Source organism: Mobula birostris, chromosome 10 (assembly GCF_030028105.1).
Source record: "Mobula birostris isolate sMobBir1 chromosome 10, sMobBir1.hap1, whole genome shotgun sequence".
Classification (NCBI taxonomy): domain Eukaryota; kingdom Metazoa; phylum Chordata; class Chondrichthyes; order Myliobatiformes; family Myliobatidae; genus Mobula; species Mobula birostris.
The window spans coordinates 132,054,236-132,075,737 of NC_092379.1; the positions used below are offsets into that span (position 1 = coordinate 132,054,236).

Here is a 21,502-nt window from a genome sequence, read left to right on the forward strand (position 1 = left end):
CAAAGTCTCTCGGAAGTCCCACATCTCACGCAGACAGGAGAAGGAAGAAAACTCTCCCTGCCATACCCGACCACAATCCGACTCTGAGTCGTCCGAAAACTTCGAGCTCTGATCAGCCCTCCGACACCGGGCACCGAGCACCATCTCTGCAGAACACTTCGACCCCAGCCCCGGCTGCCAGCAGCAGGCAAAGCCCAGGATTTTGGGGCCTTCCCTCCGGAGATTCTCGATCGCACAGTAGCAGCGGCAGCGAACCGGGCATTTCAGAAGTTTCTCCAGATGTTCCTCCGTGCTCTCACGGCTGCCTCCATCAAATCAGAATTGTGCACGGCCCCTATTTAACAATATGATATCATTTCACCGGAGAGACTACGCACGCTGCGTCGCGCCGCCATCTTCTCCTCCCGCCGGTTGAGGGGTAATAACTGAGATTTCTGCTATTTTTTTTCATCTTTTAAGAAAAAAATTGTTTTCTTCACAGGGAATAAACAATTTCTCCATGTTCTATAACTTCTATTTTCAAAACTACAGTAACTGGATGAATTACTGTTACTTCAACCATTAACATAGGCAAACCAGCGCCCTGAGGGATTGTACCCGTGCGGGTCAGGGGTAAGAACATTCTGCTTGAAGAGATGTGTGTTCACTATGTATTGTTCCTTCACTCCCAACCAGAGGGTGCTACTGACACAAGGAGAAGCTCCTCACACTCTCCGGACACTCCTCATTTAGCAGGCTGAGGTAATCAATGTCATGAAGGTCCAAGTAAATATATTATTCAAGTACATAAACGTCACCAGGTACAATCCTGAGATTAATTTCCTTGCGGGCATACACAGTAAATCCAAGAATCGCAATAGAATCAATGAAAGACTGCACTCAGCAGGATGGACAAACAACCAATCTGCCAAGGCAACAAAGTGTGCAAATACAAAAGACAGTAAATAAATATATAAGCAATAAATATCAAAAGCCTGAGACGAAGAGTCCTTGAAAGTGAGTCCATAGGTTGTGGGGACGATTCAGTGTTGGGGTGTGAAGTTATCCCCTCTGGTTCAAGAGCTAGAGCGGTTGAGGTGGGAAAACCTCCATAGCAGTATGATGGGAATCATGTAGGATTACAACCTCCATAGGAGTATGATTGTCATAGTCATACTTTATTGATCCCGGGGGAAATTGGTTTTCGTTACAGTTGCACCATAAATAATTAAATAGTAATAAAACTATAAATAATTAAATAGTAATATGTACATTATGCCAGGAAATAAGTTCAGAACAAGCCTATTGGCTCAGGGTGTCTGACCCTCCAAGAGAGGAGTTGTAAAGTTTGATGGCCACAGGCAGGAATGACTTCCTATGACACTCAGTGTTGCATCTCGGTGGAATGAGTCTCTGGCTGAATGTAGTCCTGTGCCCAACCAGTACATTATGTAGTGGATGGGAGACATTGTCCAAGATGGCATGCAACTTGGACAGCATCCTCTTTTCAGACACCACCGTCAGAGAGTCCAGTTCCATCCCCACAACATCACTGGCCTTACGAATGATGGGAATCATGTAGGATTACAACCTCCATAGGAGTATGATGGGAATTGTGTAGGATTACAACATGCACAGAAACTGTGTTCAATTCTGGTTGCTTCGTTATAGGAAAAATGTGGAAGCATTAGAGAGGGTGCAGGAGAAATTTATCTGTTGGATTAGAGCACACCTTATGAGGAAAGGTTGAGTGAGTTAGGGCTTTTCTCCTTGGTGAGGAGGAGGATGAGAGATGACTTGATAGAGGTGTATAAAATGATAGGAGGTATAAATAGGGTAGACAGCCAGGTCTCGGCCTGAAACGTCAACTGTACTCTTTTCCTTAGATGCTGCCTTGCCTGCTGAGTTCCTCCAGCATTTTGTGTGCGTTGCGTGGACAGCCAGCACCTTTTTCCCAAAGGGACAATGGCTAGTTTGAGAGGGCGTGACTGGAGGAATGTCAGAGGTAAATATTTCATACAGACAATGTAAGTGCATGGAACGTGCTGACAGGGTTGGCGGTAGAGGCTGGTACATCGGGGACTTTTATGAGACTCTCAGACAGGCAAATGGATGAAAGAAAAATGAAGGACTATGTGGGTGGGAGGGGCTAGAATAACCTTGGAGCAGGTTAAAGCCTTGGCATATCATCGTGGGCCGAAGGGTCTGTGCTGTACTCTTCTACGTTCTATGTAATATGCACATAAACACAATGAGGGGAGGTAAATTCCTGACTGGATGAAGGGTCTTGTCAACAGATCATTTTCCTCCATAGATGCTACCTGATCCACTGAATTCCTCCTGCATCTCGTAATCGATTATCTTGTGCTTGAAAGTATATCTTTAATATTGACTGTGGAGGCCAAGTCTCTGGATGCTTTCAAGAAAGAGATGGATAGAGCTAGTAAAGATAGCAGAATCAAAGGTTATGCGGATAAGGCAGGAACTGAAAACTGATTGTGGATGATCAGCCATGATCACAGTGAATGGCACTGCTGGCTCGAAGGGCCGAATGGCCTACTCCTGCACCTATTGTCTATTGTCTATTAATATGAAATGAAAGCGAAGGTTGGTAGCTTGGCTACTTGTTGGTCGGGCTGGCTGCCGAGCCATGGTGGTTAGATCGCAAACGTTTCATCACCAGTCAAGGTGCCATCTTCAGTGCGCAACTGAGCGTTGTTTCTGCCGAGCGCTCACGTTTGTATTGGTCTGACTCGTTGTTCTGATTGGTTATTTGTCATGCTGGCTGCTGGTCTGGTTCATCGGGACCCCAGCAGAAACATGTTCAATATGTTCACAAGACATGAGTGATACTGCCAGAGCTGTCCACTCCTGGATGTATTGAGTATATCGCTAACAACAGGAATTCTGCAGATGCTGGAAATTCAAGCAACACACATCAAAGTTGCTGGTGAACTCAGCAGGTCAGGCAGCATCTGTAGGAAGAGGTGCAGTCGACGTTTCAGGCCGAGACCCTTCATCAGGACTAACTGAAGGAAGAGTGAGTAAGGGATTTGAAAGTTGGAGGGGGAGGGGGAGGGGGAGATCCAAAATGATAGGAGAAGACAGGAGGGGGAGGGATAGAGCCAAGAGCTGGACAGGTGATAGGCAAAAGGGGATACGAGAGGATCATGGGACAGGAGGTCCGGGAAGAAAGACGGGGGGGGGGGGGGGACCCAGAGGATGGGTAAGAGGTATATTCAGAGGGACAGAGGGAGAAAAAGGAGAGTGAGAGAAAGAATGTGTGCATAAAAATAAGTAACAGATGGGGTATGAGGGGGAGGTGGGGCCTTAGCGGAAGTTAGAGAAGTCGATGTTCATGCCATCAGGTTGGAGGCTACCCAGACGGAATATAAGGTGTTGTTCCTCCAACCTGAGTGTGGCTTCATCTTTACAGTAGAGGAGGCCGTGGATAGACATGTCAGAATGGGAATGGGATGTGGAATTAAAATGTGTGGCCACTGGGAGATCCTGCTTTCTCTGGCGGACAGAGCGTAGATGTTCAGCAAAGCGGTCTCCCAGTCTGCGTCGGGTCTCGCCAATATATAAAAGGCCACATCGGGAGCACCGGACGCAGTATATCACCCCAGTCGACTCACAGGTGAAGTGTTGCCTCAGCTGGAAGGACTGTTTGGGGCCCTGAATGGTGATAAGGGAGGAAGTGTAAGGGCATGTGTAGCACTTGTTCCGCTTACACAGATAAGTGCCAGGAGGGAGATCAGTGGGGAGGGATGGGGGGGACGAATGGACAAGGGAGTTGCATAGGGAGCGATCCCTGCAGAATGCAGAGAGAGGGGGGGAGGGAAAGATGTGCTTAGTGGTGGGATCCCGTTGGAGGTGGCGGAAGTTACGGAGAATAATATGTTGGACCCAGAGGCTGGTGGGGTGGTAGGTGAGGACTAGGGGAACCCTATTCCTAGTGGGGTGTCGGGAGGATGGAGTGAGAGCAGATGTACGTGAAATGGGGGAGATGCGTTTAAGAGCAGAGTTGATAGTGGAGGAAGGGAAGCCCCTTTCTTTAAAAAAAAGGAAGACATCTCCCTCGTCCTAGAATGAAAAGCCTCATCCTGAGAGCAGATGCGGCAGAGACGGAGGAATTACGAGAAGGGGATGGCGTTTTTGCAAGAAACAGGGTGAGAAGAGGAATAGTCCAGATAGCTGTGAGAGTCAATAGGCTTATAGTAGACATCAGTGGATAAGCCGTCTCCAGAGACAGAGACAGAAAGATCTAGAAAGGGGAGGGAGGTGTCAGAAATGGACCAGGTAAACTTGAGGGCAGGGTGAAAGTTGGAGGCAAAGTTAATAAAGTCAACGAGTTCTGTATGCGCGCAGGAAGCAGCGCCAATGCAGTCGTCGATGTAGCGAAGGAAAAGTGGGGGACAGATACCAGGATAGGCACGGAACATAGATTGTTCCACAAACCCAACAAAAAGGCAGGCATAGCTAGCTCCCGATGTGGCCTTTTATATATTGGCGAGACCTGACGCAGACTGGGAGACCGCTTTGCTGAACATCTACGCTCTGTCCACCAGAGAAAGCAGGATCTCCCAGTGGCCACACATTTTAATTCCACATCCCATTCCCATTCTGACATGTCCATCCACGGCCTCCTCTACTGTAAAGATGAAGCCACACTCAGGTTGGAGGAACAACACCTTATATTCCGTCTGGGTAGCCTCCAACCTGATGGTATGAACATCGACTTCTCTAACTTCCGCTAGGCCCCACCTCCCCCTCGTACCCCATCTGTTACTTACTTTTATGCACACATTCTTTCTCTCGCTCTCCTTTTTCTCCCTCTGTCCCTCTGAATATACCTCTTGCCCATCCTCTGGGTCCCCCCCCCCACCTTGTCTTTCTTCGCGGACCTCCTGTCCCATGATCCTCTCGTATCCCTTTTGCCAATCACCTGTCCAGCTCTTGGCTCTATCCCTCCCCCTCCTGTCTTCTCCTATCATTTTGGATCTCCCCCTCCCCCTCCAACTTTCAAATCCCTTACTCACTCTTCCTTCAGTTAGTCCTGACGAAGGGTCTCGGCCTGAAACGTCGACTGCACCTCTTCCTACAGATGCTGCCTGACCTGCTGCGTTCACCAGCAACTTTGACGTGTGTTGCTTGAGTATATCGCTGGTAGTTTGTCTTCGTTTCAGTATCTTGATGAAATGTTTCATAGGGTGGTGAGGTTTAACATGACCACACAGGATAGCTTTTCTGCGATCCTACAGTAAGTGGAATTTTCCCGACAATAGATGTCTTACAAAGGATCAGATTGGTTGAATACAACTTTGCAACCCATTTACGAACTTCAGGGTTGTCAATGAGCTGAAGTAACTTCTACCCCATTTGGATAAGGCACAGGTAATGTTGGGTACCTTTGCTCTGTCTGTAACACACAGGATTTCCTAGTGGCCAACCATTTTAATTCCACTTCCCAATCCCATTCCGAAATGTCGGTCCATAGCCTTCTCTACAGCCACAATGAGGCCACACTCAAGTTGTAAGAAGCAGCACCTCATTTTCTGTCAGGGTCGACTCCAACTTGATGGCAGGAACATCAGTTTTCTAATTTCTGGTAAATTCTCCCCCCTCTTTTCTCCCCTTCTCTCTTTTTCCATCCCCCATTCTGGATCCCCTCTTTTCTTTTCACTTATCACTTACCCGCACCTCCCTTTGGTGCCTGTCCCCCTTCCCTTTCTCCCATGGTCCACTGTCCTCTCCTATCAGATTTCTTCTTCTTCTTCTTCAGCCCTTTACCTCTTCCCCCTATCAGCTCCCAGCTTCTCACTTCATGCCCCACTCCCCTACCCACTTACATTCCCCCTAACCTGGTCTCACCTATCACTTTCCAGTTTGTATTCTTTCCCCTCCCTCATCTTCTTACTTGGGCTTCTTCCCCCTTCCTTTCCAGTCCTGATGAAAGGCCTTGGCCCGAAACGTAGACTGCTTATTTCCTTCCATACCTGACTTGCTGAGTTCCTCCAGCATTTTGTATATAATAATGTGGAACATTCTCTTCAATTTTAGCCATAAGAAAAAACATCCTTTAACTTTGATTAATAGCCTACAGATTTTTTTAAACAATGATTTTTATCTTGTGTAACTAGCGTTAGCAGAAACTTGTCATGTGACGTTGCACAGTAATATTCTAAAATGGAACCAGTGTGTGTTAGCTGCAGTCTTGATACTACTGATCAAGAATGTATCCCATGGGTGTAAATTTCAGCTTTAAACAGACGTCTCTCCAGAGACTCGGTTCTTAATCAGTTGCAAATAAGACTAAAGTCTGTCCAAATAGGACTGATTTTCCCCATTAACACAAATCTCAGCGTGGAAATGCACAAGAATTGACATTGTGCGGATAGCTCAGGGGAAATTGCTTCACTTAATGAGCAAGATTCTGAATAAAGTACCCAGGCAGTTTGATTTCTGACATTTTTTTTGTAAAATTAAAGGCTGCTTTTCCTTGTAGTTAGGACTGAACAGAATAGTCCACACTCTGAGCTTTAGGCACAGTGGGGTTGAGTTGACCAGTGTCCCTGAAGATCACAAGTTTGTCTTACACTATGATGGGTTGATAATTTGGATTCAAACAACCTGATCAGTTGAACATAAGAATTAGGAGCAGGAGTTCGGCTACTTGGCCTCTCTAAGACAAGAGATGTTGTAAATCTTGAGAAACACATACACAAAAAAATGCTGGAGGAACTCAGCATGAAAGGCATCATCTATAGAGAGGAATAACTGGCCGATGTTTCAGGCCAAGGTCCTTCATCAGGACTGGAAAGGAAGGGGACGGAGGCCATTCCTATTCTGACATGTCTTACTATGTCTCCACTGCTGCCATGATGAGGCCAAAATCTGATTGGAGGACCAACACATCATATTCTCTCTGGTTAACCTCCAATCTGATGGATTAAGAATCAATTTTTTTATTAAGTTCTCACCCCTGTCCCCTTCTCTCTTTTTCCATTCCCCATTCTGGTTACCATCTCACTCCTTCTCTGCTGCTCACCTGCCCATCACCTCCTTCTGGCTCCCCTTCTTCCCTTTTTCCCATGGTCCACTCTCCTCTTCTATCAGATTCCTTCTTCTTCAGCACTTTACCTCTTCCACCTATCAACTCCCAGCTTCTCACTTTGTCCCCCACCTTCACCCTCATCTGCTCACACATATCACCTGTCAGCTTGTACTCCTTCCCTTCTCCCTACCTTCTGATGGTAGGGGCTGGCTTCTGCCCCCTTCCTTTCCAGTCCTGACGAAGGGTCTCAGTCTAAAATTTTGACTGTTTATGCCGCACCATAGATGCTGCCTGACTTGCTGAGTCAGAAGGTACAGGAGCCTCAGGCTCACACTACCAGGTTCAAGAACAGTAATTACCCCTCAAACATCACACGCTTGAACTAGTGGAGATAACTTCACTCAACTTCACTTGCTCCATCATTGAAATGTTCCCACAACCTATGGACTCACTTTCAACGAGCCTTCATCTCATGTTCTCAATATTTATTGTTTATTTATTTATTATTATTATTATTTCTGTTTGTATTTGCTCAGTTTGTTGTCTTTTACACATTGGTTAAATGCTCAAGTTGATGCAGTCTCCCACTGATTCTATCATGGGTATTATTCTATTGTGGATTTACTGGGTATGCCCACAAGAAGATGAATCTCAGGACTGTATATGGTGGCATATATGTACTTTGACAATAAAGTTATTTTGAATTGTCGAACTTTTGAGTTCCTCCAGCATTTTGTGTTACCCAGCCCGTCCAGCTCACTTCGCCAACAAACTGATCTTCTCTCCCAGTAACGTTCTGCACCACATATCCCTCGATTCCCTTAATATCCAGAAATCAATTGATCTTTGTTTCGAACCGCGGGCATTTGTAGGAGAGAATTCCATCCACCCTCCAAGTGAAGAAATGTACCCTTTTCTCAAACCTAAGCAACTAATCCACTCCCTTCTGAGGCTCCTGAGTCAGAGGTAAAGTCTTCCCTGCAGTTGGCTTGTTGAGCTCTTTAAAAGTTTCATATGCTTTCACGAGATCTCCTCCCATTCTTCTAAAGTCTAAAGAATGAAACTAATTGTCAGAAAGGCACAAGTATGATCTTTAAGGAAGCTAATCGATGCCTGATTGGTGATTGAATCTTGCTGCCTTCCGAAAGGCATTTGCACAAAGACTAGTATCACTACTGGTTCAGCAGATTGGCCCATGACTTACTGATGGCAGCATCTGCCACCTCACATAACTCTCACCTTTCTTCACAATTCCCAGCGCAGAATTAAAACTTGTAAAAATCAAACATCTTGCCGCTAAAGGGTTTAAAGCAGCTTCATCTTATGTCTTAGCAGGTCAGAGAGCATCCATGGAAATGAATAAACGGTCGACGTGTCAGGCTGAGACTCTTCTTCAGAACTGGAAAGGAAGGGGTAGATGCCAGAATAAAAAGGTGAAGGGAAAAGGAGGCTAGCCAGAAGATGATAGGTGGAGCCCCAGGTGGGTAGGAAGGGTAAAGGGCTGGAGAGGAAGGAATCTGATAGGAGAGGAGAGTGGTCCATGGGAGAAAGGAAAGTGGGAGGGGACCCAGAGGGAAGTAATGGCACGATGGGTAGGGTTAAAAGGCCAGGGAGGGGAGTAGAAGGAGAAATCTATATTCATGCCATCAGGTTGGAGGCTACCCAGATGGAATATATAAGATCATAAGAAATAGGAGCAGGAGTAGGCTATCTGGCCCGTTGAGCCTGCTCTGCCATTCAATAAGATCATGGCTGATCTGGCCATGGACTCATCTCCACCTGCCTGCCTTTTCCCCATAACCCTTAATTCCCCTTCTATGCAAAAATCTATCCAACTTTGTCTTAAATATACTTACTGAGATAGCCTGCACTGCTTCATTGGGCAGAGAATTCCACAGATTCACCAACCTCTGGAAAAGCAGTTCCTCCTCATCTCCATCATAAATCTACTCCTCCAGATCTTGAGGCTAAGTCCCCTAGTTCTCATCTCTCCTACCAAAGGAAACAACTTCCCTGCCTCTATCTTATCTATCCATTTCATAATTTTATATATTTCTATAAAATCCCCTCTTATTCTTCTGAATTCCAGTGAGTACAGTCCCAGGCGACTCAATCTCTCCTCACAGTCTAATCCCTTCATCTCTGGAATCAACCTTTCCTTCCAAAGTGGATGACCTCAGGACTGATGAAAGGTCTCGGCCCGAAACATCGACCGTTTACTCTTTTCCACGGATACTGCCTGGCCTCCAGCATTTGGTGAGTGTCGCTTCGATTTCCAGCATCGGCAGATTTTCTCTTAGAAGATAACTATAAGTTTGGTGGCAGTGGATGGGAGTACTCTGGAGCAGATGAGGTCAGTTATGGAGTTGGATACAGTTTTCTGATGTTCTGGAGTGTGGTCCTTTTCGAGGGGCAGATATAAGGAGATGTCTGAGAGTTGCCGTCTGTACTCAGCAAGGTAGAACCCCCTGCTGAGTTCCTCCGCCATTTTGTATGTGTTGCTTTGGATTTCCAGCATCTGCACAATTTCTCATCTTCATCTTATATCAGTTGTATTAGGGTTTAAATCACTAATTTTCTTGTAGTTTGACTTTCTTTATGCTTGCTAGTGTGTTTGTATAATCACCGGTTTGTCAGTAAATGCTCAGTGGGCTTTCAGTAATGTGTAGTACAGTTGGTTCTGTATTCTTGTACTTTCTTTGCCTGTAAGCTTGGGATGTCATGGCAGAACAAGTAAATCAAAGATGTCTTTATTGTCTCGAAGCTGTCCTCAACAAAAGAATTTCCTCAGCTATCTAGTTGAACTAGTTTTCAATATCAAGATTCAGATTCAGATTTATTTATCACATGCTCCCCTATTCCTATGTCTTAGGTACACAAAAACAAACAGTAAAATACACCATTTGCGTCAACAACCAGCACACCTAGGGAAGTGCTGGGGGCTGCCCGCAAGTGTCGCCACACATTCTGGTGCCAACATAACATGCCCACCATGCCGGGCAAAGTAACACAGACACAACAAGCAATGAAACACTGAGAGCAAAACAGGCCCCATTCCTCCCTCTCCCCCCCAACTCACCGACACACATGTACAGCCCTCTAATTCTGTATTCCGCCTTGGCCATCGGGATCTGACCTCTGGTCCTGTGGTTGAAGTACGAGGCAAGGCGCTTTGCTCAGTTCTTTGTTCACTCTTTCCTCCTTACTTACAGTAGAGTGAGAGTTAGCTACCCGCTGTGGTTTACTATTATTGGTTTGTTGTGAACAATTAATAAAAGGACTGTAACCACAAGATATGTGCCTCATTCTTCACTTCAGAAGAACTTTCTGGACAACATTATTTCCAGATCCAGCATTTTTACCATTATTATTGAATCAGATACTGTATATCTGGGTGGCGAGGTGTAAAGTGCTCCTTCCCTCCGCTAGCCTGCAGGTCACTCTTGGGCAAGGTGGAGCACCTGCTTAGCCCCCCAGATCAGGGTCACGTGAGGCCATGGGAGCAGGTCGTGGATGGTCGTCCGAGCAGCCAGTGCATATCACATGTCCTGGTTATGCAACCACTGATGGCATGCAGACAATCTCTGAAGAGTATTGATAATGGCTAGATCACCCTCTTGTAAAGACACTGCCCAGAAGAAGGCAATGGCAAACCACTTCCGTAGAAAAAATTTGCCAAGAACAATCATAGTCATGGATAAGACCATGATCGCCCACGTCTTACAACATGGCACATGATGATGATGATGATGATGATATACTGTTACTATCTGCAGAAAAAGTACTCCAACTCTTTTCACAGAGAGAGGTACCAGGTGTGAGGGTCCTCTCTTGGGGCTGGAGGACTGTCTTTATGTATGAGTGGCTGGGAGGGAGGAAAAGGGGTTTGTTGTGCTGTTGTTCCTTGTGTTGTTTTTGCTGAACATGGTGGGCATGCTATGTTGGTGCCAACACTTGCAGGCTGCCCCCAGCACATGCTTAGGTTGTTAACACAAACAACATATTTCACTGTATGTTTCGATGTTCATGTGATAAATAAATTAATTTGAATCAGAGTATTAATCCATTCAGCAACTAGAGTTACATCTGGCCCTGGATGGCACTGAATAATATTGTGAGAGAGCAGGTCGTTGGGCCGACTGCCCAGTTTTGACTCTTTAACCAGTGCTACCCCCATTTCACTTACTAGTCTTTCAGCCACTTTTGCCACTTCCTTTCTTCTCTGCTTTCCCCACAATTCCTGATAACAAAAGCCAGATCACAACCCGTAAAAATTATACTTACCTCACAACCTACAGAGCAGCATTTTCTGGTTAGATTTAGCCGTGACAGCTCACCAGGTAGCATGACGCTGTTGCAGTGCCAGCAATCTGGGTTCAATTCTGCCTCTCTCTGTCAGGGGTTTCTACGTTCCCTCCCTGAGTGTGTTTCCTCAGGGTGCTCCTGTTTCCTCTCACTTTCCAAAGACGTATGGATTAGTAGGTTAATTGGTCACGTGGGTGTAACTGGGTGGCGCAGACTCGTTGGGCTGGAAGGGCCTGTTACTGTGCCGTATCTCTAAATGAACTAAACAAGGTTCTGAAAATGAACATGAAGAGGATTAAGCACCTAGATGCAATCACAAGGAAGGCCCACCAGTGCCTCAAGTTTCTTGGAATGGTCTGCCACCCAACAGTCCAACAAACTTCTGCAACTGTCCTGTTGAAAGCATCCTGACTGGTTGCATTGTGGTGCGGTTCGCCGGTTTCGATGCTCAGGAAATTCAGAAGCTGAAGAGAGCAGTGCATTCAGTCCAGTGCACATCCCTCCCCACCCTCGGTAGTACCTGCATGAAGCACTACCACAGCTGGCCAAGTCATTGGGTAGAAGGCAGGAGGAGAAGATGGCAGCGTGACGCAACGCACACAGCTCGCCGATAAAATGATATCGTATTGTTAAATAGGGGCCGTGGACAATTCTGATTTGATGGAGACAGACGTGAAAGCACAGAGGCACATCTGGAGAAATTTCTGAAACGCCGGTTCGTTGCCGCTGCTACTGTGCGATCCAGAATCTTCTGGAGGGAAGGCCCCAAAATCCCCGGTTTTGCCTGCTGCTGGCGACCGAGGCTGAGGTCGAGGCGTTTGGCAGAGATGCTGCTCGATACTCGGTGTTGGAGGGCTGATCGAAGGCTCGAAGCTTTCAGATGACTCAGAGTTGGACTGTGGTCGGGCATGGCAGGGAGAGTTTTCTTCCTTCTCCCGTCTGCGTGAGATGTGGGACATTCGAGAGACTTTGAACTTCTTTACTGTGCGGCCTGTTCTTCATCAAGTTATGGTATTGTTGCACTGTTGTAACTATATGTTATAATTATGTGGTTTTGTTAGTTTTTCAGTCTTGGTCTGTCCTGTGTTTCTGTGATATCACACCGGAGGAATATCGTATCATTTCTTAATGCATGCATTACTAAATGACAATAAAACAGGACTGTGTGTCCTCATAATCTAATCTAATAAAACAGTGGTTGATAGGTTTTTGAGTAGCAAGGGTGTCAAATATTATCAGGAATGGGGGTGTGAGGGATAATAAATCAGCCATCATGGAATGGTGGAGCAGGTGTGATGGATCAAATGGCTTAATTATGCTCCTATATCTCATGGTCTAAGGCTGGGGTTCCCAACCTGGGGTCCATGGACCCCTTGGTTAATGGTAGGGGTCTATGGCATAAAAAATGTTTGGGAACCCCTGGTCTAAGGCAACATCCATCAAAGAATCCTTCCATTCATGCCATGCCATCTTTTTGTAGCTACCATCGTGAAGGAGGACCAGAGCCTGAATCCCACACCACCAGGTCCAAAAACTTCCCTTCAATCACTCAGCTCTTGAACCAACAGGGCACGACCTTAATCACTCCCTCTGTACAGCAAGACTATGGTCACTTTTTGCCACAATGGGCTTTGTTTCTTTGTTCTAATTGTATCCTTTCCGGTATAATGTTGTTTAATTGATATTTTTCTTGTGTCTCTAATGTTATGTACCTGTGACGCTGCAGTGAGTAAGTTTTTCATTGCACCCTGGTGCTTACATGTATTTGAGCAAAATTTTATGACTTCTTCACTTCCTTAGGTAGTAAACTGTGTATTGCAGGTAAAGCACTTACCAGTATCTGCCCCACCTGAGGGGTTGCGAGGTTTCGCAGGAGCTGTTGAGAAAATAAACTGTGTTAGTTTTGTGGACAGCAATGCAGTATAACAAGATGAGCACGACTGTTATCTCCCATTAGCAGTGACATCCACCTGCAGCGCAGAATGGTTCATGGGTTGTGTTAGACTTACACTCATTTCCCACCTGAGCAACTTCCAGCCAAAGCAACATGTTCTTCAGAGAAGTCACCGTTCAAACACCATTTTTTAAAAAAATGCTGAGTGCAAGATGCTAAGAGGCACACACTGGTGGTCAGCCAGAGACTTTTTCCCAAGGTGGAAATGGCTAAGCCAAGAGGTATAATTGTAAGGTGACTGGAGGAAAGTATAGAGCAGGCCTTTCTTTATGCCATGGACCCCTACCATTAACTGAGGGGTCTGTGGACACCGGGTTGGGCACCCCAATTACACAGGGACTGTCAAAGGTAAGTTCTTTACACAGCGAGTCGTACAGGTGTGGAACACACTGCCATGGGTGGTAGTGGGGGCAGATACATTAGGAGTTTTTGAGGAACTCTTAGATAGGCACATGGATGCTGGAAAAATGGAGGGCTATGTGGAAGAGAAGGGTTAGATTGATCGTTCCCCCAATCCCATTGCAATTATGCCTCCTCGTATTAGCCATTTCTACCTGGGAACATGTCTCTGGCTGTCAATTTGATCTTTTGTACTTGTGAGAACAGATAATAGGAAGTTCATTTAACGTATCGAGCAAAAGACAGTGCTGCTGACTCCCAGTGTACCATGGATACTTCAGAAACTCTTAAATAGGCACAGGGATGATAGACAAATGAAGGGTTATGTAGGAGGGAAGGGTTAGATTGATTTGGAGTAGGTTAAAAGGTCGGCACAACACCGTGAACCAAAGGGCCTGTACTATGCTGACATGTTCTAGATTCCACCCTAGATTGTCTCAGGATAACACAAGTTCATAATCATTGCCTTGGTGAGCTTCTCCCTCACTATTCAGCCACACAGCACTCAAATTCCACCCGTCTGCCAATCCCACCTACCACCTCACCCTCACAAGGCACTTCCGTTTTTTTCCAGTTCCGTCAACTGACGTGACTCTGATTTGCCCACCACACACACACAAACATTACACTCTCTCCCTCCTCAGCTGCCCAATCTCAAACACCTCAGCTGACAAACCCTCAAATATGACCAGCGATAAAGCCACTCCATCTCCCACTATCACTAATCCTTGGCTGCTGATCCTCAGTCCAACCCCAGCTCCCAATCCATGGCATTTCGCCCCACACCTCTGGTACCTTCCCCCCAACATCCCAGCTGTAGGCTCTGGGACCAGAGTGTGGAATTGTTATTTTCATTGTAGTTGAAGTATCCTGTGCTTGACTTTTTATATAATCACCTGTGTGTAATTTTTCAGTAATTGCAGTAAAGCTGATTCTGTACTTTTCCAGAAATTTCTCTGAAGCCTGTGTCACGCCACTGAACCTGGCTATTTCATAGGCCACCTCTTATCACAGGAATGTGTTTTATTTCTCTACTGAGCTACTTTGTTGAGCATAAGATGACCAAAACTTTCTTTTCTTTGTTCTCCTTACGATAGTGTGAGCTGGTTGCCATTTTAAAAATTGCTTTGAACACCTAATGCATGGCACGGTAGCGTAGTGGTTAGCACATCGCTTTTCAGCACCAACGACTGGGGTTCAACTCTGGCTGTTGTCTGTAAGGAGTTCGCACGTTCTTCCCGTGACCGCATTGGTTTCCTATGGGTGCTCTGGTTTCCTCCCACATTACTACGACGTGGTGGGTTAATTGGTCACGTGGGTTTAATTGGGCGGCACGGACTCCCTGGGCTGGCAGGTCCTTGTTACCGTGCTGTATCTCGGAATTAAAAATTTAAAAAAATTAAAATGGCTAACATTACAAGATTTATGCCTCATACCTGACTTCCGAAGAAACTCCTTCCTGCATTCTGCCCCAACATGTGTCCCAAGAGAGCCAACCCAGGTAGCGATATTATTAAAGAGCACTTCTGTGCCCACTGTAGGGTGGATTGGAATTAAAAACAGATGTTGGCACAGCAACCAGTAACCACTTAATACACCTCTGTTGGCACCAAGGTAATTCTGGCCAAGATACCTTACAATGGTGGTCCTGTGGAGATCCATTTCATACAGATTAAAAACGTGGTCATTTTAGATATACTGGGCAACAACATTAAAATACTTAACGGCGCGTATTGAGGATTTGAGTGATCTTATTTAAAATTAAAGTATTCCTCAAATCAGCCTATATATACACACAAATAATCTAAAGTTGCCTGTAGAAGCTAGTTCAGCAGGTTTTGGAGTTACTGCCACAAGGTGGAGACTGATAACTAACAATAAAACTAATAGAGGTACAAGAGACAGCAGATGCTGGATTTTGTAGTGAAAAACAAACCACCGGAGGTACTCAGGAGGTCGGGTAGCAACCGTGGAGGGAGGGGGATGGTCGACATTTCATTAAGAGACCTGCCTCAGGAGGGAGTGGAAGATCCCCAAAGCAGAGGAATCGCTTTCTGTTTTTGAAGCTTAACTATGCATGCAGCTCTCTGGCACCTTGAACAGGGTTTGATTCTGCAGTTAGGGGAGAGAACTCTGTAGCATTTCAACAATCAGACCCAGGAAGCTACTGAAAAGACCATAAAGCAAAGGTGCAGAATTAGGCCATTCAGCCCATTGAGCCTGCTTCGCCATTCAATTATGGCTGATTTACATTCCATCTCAACCTCATTCTCCTACCTTCTGCCTATAACCTTTGATACCCTTACTAATCAAATCCTATTAACCTCCCAATTTCAATATACTCAATATCTTGGCCTCCACAGCCGTCTGTGGCAATGAATTCCACATATTCATTATTCAATGGCTAAAGAAAGAAAAGCTATGTGGGAGGGAGGGTTAGATTGTTCTTAGAGTAGATTAAAAGGTCAGCACAGCATTGCGGGCCGAAAGGTCTGTACTGTGCTGTAATGTTTCTATGTTCTAAAAGTTAAGAACAGGCACAAACATCTTTCTAGTGCTCTCTCTTTCCTCTTTTGTTCTCTTGTCTGTTCCTTCATTGCATAATTTGATGACATTTGTTGCCCTTTATGATATCGGTTCTTTGGTTGAGACAATAAGATCGAAAAAATTATCTGGAATAAAGGGTAATGGAAATAGTGAAATGAAGCCACATGTTTCATCCGCCTCATCCCTGCTTTCCATCATTTGTATCCTCTTTTCTCTCTTCTAATTTGCCTTTGAAGACACCTATTTTCCTTAACTGCCTCACCATCTGTGTGGTAGTTGAGAGCCTACCCGAGCAGCCTCCGAGGTGGGATGCTGAAAGTGCAAGTCACTGGGAGACAGCAGCACCACCTTCCACCCGATATGTTAAATGAACAACCTGTGTGTTCTCCCAAGTACAAAAGATGGTACAGCATAAGAGGCCTGGATCGAGTGGACAGCCGGAGACTTTTCCCACAGGGAAGAAGTGGATCATAGAAAGGAACGTCATTTCATGGTGATTGGGGAAAGTATAGGGCGATGTCGGAGGTAGCTTTTGACACAGAGCAGTACGTCCATGAAATGCCCTGCCAGCGGTGGTAGTAGAAGCTGATACAAAGATTCAAAGAATATTCATTATCAAAGTATGTATGCAGTATATGCCTTCTCGCAGACAGCCATGCAACAAAGAAACACCATGGAACCCGTTCAAACAGAACATCAAACACCCAACACGCAAAATAAAAGAACAAATTGCGTAAACGGCCAAAGACGAGCGAATAAGACACAGAATATTAAACATCAAACCGCAGAGACCTTGAAACAGCCTGGTTCAGTTCAGTTTGCCGCTGTGTCATTCATTGACTGCACTGCACAGCCGGACCTCCATCATCAAAATCACACAAAATCGCAACGAGAGAAGGAATAACCAGAAACCAAGTCCTCTCTAAAGGCGAGTCCAATCCACAAACTGCACCGATCAAACCTTGCCCAAGACTCCATTGGATTCTTAGATAAGCATATCAATGATAGAAAAATGGAGGGCTATGTGGGAGGGAAGGGTTAGATTGACTTTAAAGGCACAATATTGTGGGCGGAAGGGCCTGTGCTGTGTTGTACTGTTCTATCCTTCGAAGAAAACTAGCGGAGTCATCTTCAGCCTAACACTTCATTCTCATTCAGCTTCTGCACGTTATCACACCCATCTGTGTTAGCTTCGCAGAAAATGGCTGCTGTGATTTTGAGAATTTTTCAGCTTCAAAGTGCAGGGTGGTCTGGAGGTGACGGAAAAGGCGAATAATTCTTTTAACCAGTTCCTGTGGTGGCAACTTCTACATTTGTCCTCGGTTCCAAGTAAAGGAATTTCCCTTGGCTTCCTTATTGGATTGCTTAGAAGCTCTTCAGATTCCGATTCATTTATCACATGTACATCATGCTTGCGTTTACAACCAACACAACCCAGGGAAGTAATAGGAGAAGCCTGCATGTGTCACAGCACATTCCAGTGCCTTGAATATTCATCGTAATCTCTGACAGGTAGAAATGCTCTCCACACTTCTACTCTATTGAACCCTTGTATAATCTTTAAGGAGCTCCAGATCAAAGTCTTTGTTTCTCTAAGTGAAAAATTTCCAATCTGTTTACTTTTTTAGCCTACGATGTTAGGCCAAACATTTAACCTACCCTAGGTTCCATCTAAGCCTTCCCTCCCACAGATCTCCCCTTTTTTCTTTCATCCATGCGCCCATCATGAATATTTAAGGACTAATAAACTCTTCTTCAGCCTCCAGCCGGGTACAGGTATCGATTTTAACCGACATTTCGATGACAAACTCTGCCATCTTCATCGGGGATGATGCCTGGGCATGTCTTGTCTGGTGGTATATATACTCAGCTTCTGTCATCTGTCCCTCCTGATTGATTAGTCCTCATCCAATCAGGTTTCTGCTGCCCCACCTTGTTTACAATCAAATTCCAGTTCTCAGAGCGAGATCTTCGTCTTTGTTAAAATTCTTTTCCTCTAGTTTTATTGCAATGGCTTCCTTCACCAAGCCATTGGCACTGCACAGTAGTCAGCCCCGTGGCCATTGTAAATGCAATGTTCTGCTACCGCCGATTTTTCCAGGTGACCTAAACGGATACACCTCCTGTGCTCCTTGATGCAGGTCTCCACCATGCGTCCCGACTGGCTGATAAATACTGTTCCGCATTCACAGGGAATCCTGTAAATGCCCGTCATCCTGAGTCTTGGGTCATCTTTGAACCACATAAGTTGTGATTTGAGCTTCCTTTTATGGTATTAATCCAGTATTTCTTCAGGATCCTGGCAATCCTTCCAGAAACTGTGGAAATATAGGGAAGACAGGTAGTGGTGATGGGTTCCTCCTCATTGTTAGGTTTCGATTGTAAACAAGGTGGGAGGCAGAAAACCTGATTGGATGAAGACTAAACAATCAGGATGGATGGACGATGGGGGTATAAATACCACCAGACTAGGCAGAGTTTGTCATCGAAATGTCAGTTAAAATTGATACCTGTAGCCGGCTGGAAACCTGTGAAGAGTTTATTCGTCATGTATGCTGGAAAAGCACTAGATCCTTTTTCAGTATTTAAGGATTTCTTAAATCGGAGACGGGAGAACTGGAGGTATTATTAGCTTTGGACTGCTTATCTAAGAAAGGCATTGGAGAGGGTCCAGAGGAGGTTCATGAGAATGATCCCGGGAATGAAAGGGTTAACATATGAGGAGCATTTGAATATTCTGTGTCTGTACTTGTTGGAGTTTAAAAGAAATAGGGGGAATCTCACTGATACCTATCAAATATTGAAAGGCCTAAATTGAATGGACGTGGAGAAGATGTTACCTGTCGTGGGGAGTCTAGGACTGGAGGACACAGCCTCAGAATAGAAGATTGTCCCTTAAGAACAGAGATGAGGAGGAATTTCTTTAGCCAGAGAATAGTCAATCTGTGGAATTCATTGCCACAGCCGGCCGCAGAGGCCAAGTCATTGGGTATACTTAAGGTGGATGTTGATAGGTTCTTGATTCATAAGGTCATGAAAGGTTACAGGGAGAGGGCAGGAGAATGGGGTTGAGAGGGACAATAACCAGCCTTGATGGAATGGCGGAGCAGACTCAATAGGCCTAATGGCCTAATATGCTCTCTTGTTTTAAGGTCGCATGGCCTTTTCGTTTAAGACATTGTGGGCTGAAGGCCTTGTACTCTGCTGTAATGTTCTATGTTCTATCTAAAGTTTCTTGAATGTCCCGAATCTATCTGCCTCTACCACCACCCATGACAAGAGTGTTCCCCATCCCTACCACCTTTCCAGGTGTGGAAAAAAAACTGCTACTCAAATAACCCTGATTTTTTCCTCCAAACGCATTAAAATTATGCCCCCTGCTATCGTATTACACCAGTGTGCTGAGAAAATTCAAGCAGTAGTGGATGTCTGAGGCCAAAGAATGTATCACAGTGCAGACCTTTTTATGATTTGTCAATTACAATAACAGGTTTCCGTCAAACCTGGCTACCATGCTCCACACCTTAGACCACAGAACAGGAACAGGCCATTTGGCCCACAAATTAACCATTAATTTCTGAAAACTCATCAGGGAAACCACCGGGAAACTAGGTAAACAGAAGAGACTCTGCAGGTGCTGGAAATCCAGAGTAACACATACAAAATGCTGGAGGAAGGTATGTGTATCATTCTGATTGCTGGTACTATTTGTGCACCTCTCCTGTAAGCCTGCCCCCCCCCCCCCACACATTCCCAGGTACGCAAACTGACGACAGAGGTGGCTTCAGAGAGATTTTCACGCCATGCCTCTGTTGGAACATTAAATACAATTGCTGGCAGCTGTCTCTTTGCCTGTTGAATAACAAATGCTCTCCTAATGACTGCAGGTTTCACAGGTGGAACTGGTGCGCTGGTTGGAAGCTTAACAGGATTTAATGAAGAAGATTTTTCAGTTGGCTGAACCAGGGCAAGTCGAAATGTGATTCCAATTAGAGGCTTAACAAGAGGCAGAGGACAATAAAAGCAATTGTAGAGGCTGGAGTTTCACGAATCATTCTGCTAATAACATCAGTCCATAAGGGAGAAAGCCTTTTAACGCAGGCCCTTAAGAACAGTTGATTGCACCTCATTGGTCCTGCAGTTTGGATGCTGATATTGTGACAGACCAAACAAAAGTCTATTGCTTTCTTAGCCTCTGGGACTTGTACAGCATCTTTTAATCCTGTGCTCTTCCTCGGTACGGACCTGGAAGAATTTTCTGATGGATTCGAGTACATTAAAAAAAATCACTGTTTCTTATAAATTTCAAGAAATTTTAAATAAATTCCCAGGACATTTATGGACATTCCCAGGGCATCTTTAGGAAAATCTTAAGGCATTTTATATGTATATTAAGAGCCAGAGTGTATTCAGAGACAGAGTAGTGCTGAGCGACAATCTGTGTGTGGAGTCAGAGGATGTTGTGAGGTCTTAAATTAATCTTTCTCATCTGTATTCACTAAAGAGGAAGACATTATAGGTGCATATTTCAGGGAGGGAAACAGGAATAGTCTAGAGCATGTTAACAGTTTAAAAAGAAGATGTATTAAATGTCTTAAAAGGCATAAAGACAGACAAATCCATAGGAAGCAAAGGGATGGGGCTCTAATGGAAATTTTTAAATGAGGTTCCTGATGACTAGAGGACAACAAATGAGGTACCTTTACTCAAGAAGGTGGACCAGGATAAGCCAGGAAACTACAAGCCAATAACTCTAATGTCAGTAAAGTTGAGGGCAGATTTAATGTACAATTGGAAGAGCAGGGTTGACCAGGGATAGTTAGCAAGGATCTTTTTTAATGGTGGATCCTGTCTGGTTAACCTGATTGTTCTTTTGAAGAAGCCAAAAGATATGATGAAGACAGTGAGATTGATGTGGCCCACATCAACCTCCTTTGATAAATCCTTTGACAAGATCCCACCTGGAAGGTTGGTCTTAAAGTTTAACATGGGATCCAATGCAGGTTGGTTAACTGGATCCTAAATTGGCTTGGTAGGGAATGAGGGAGGCAAATTGTTTTATGACTGAAAGCTGTGTGGTTTACCACAGATATGAGTGCTATGACATTAATGATTTGGACATGAATGTGGAAGTACAATTGGGAAGTTTGCAGATGACCCAAAAATTTGGCTGTATTATTGACATCGACAAGGGGAGTGTTAGCCGGCATAAGGGTAAGTTGGGCAGACTGATAGAATTGGAATTTAATCTGGGTAAGTGA

At 45.0% G+C, this 21,502-nt stretch overlaps 1 protein-coding gene across 10 annotated transcripts in view; it reads right to left on the reverse strand.

The window, feature by feature from the left end:
- Positions 1–21,502, reverse strand: part of LOC140204351 (CD99 antigen-like protein 2) — a 269,749-nt gene that overhangs the window by 115,642 nt on the left and 132,605 nt on the right. For all 10 annotated transcript variants that reach the window (XR_011887593.1, XR_011887594.1, XM_072271013.1 and 7 more), the window contains exon 3: positions 13,176–13,217. Coding sequence is in view for 8 of the 10 variants with exons in the window: in XM_072271013.1 (XP_072127114.1) it covers positions 13,176–13,217 (42 nt within the window). In the remaining 2 variants the exon portion in view is untranslated. The remainder of the gene's footprint in view (positions 1–13,175; positions 13,218–21,502) is intronic.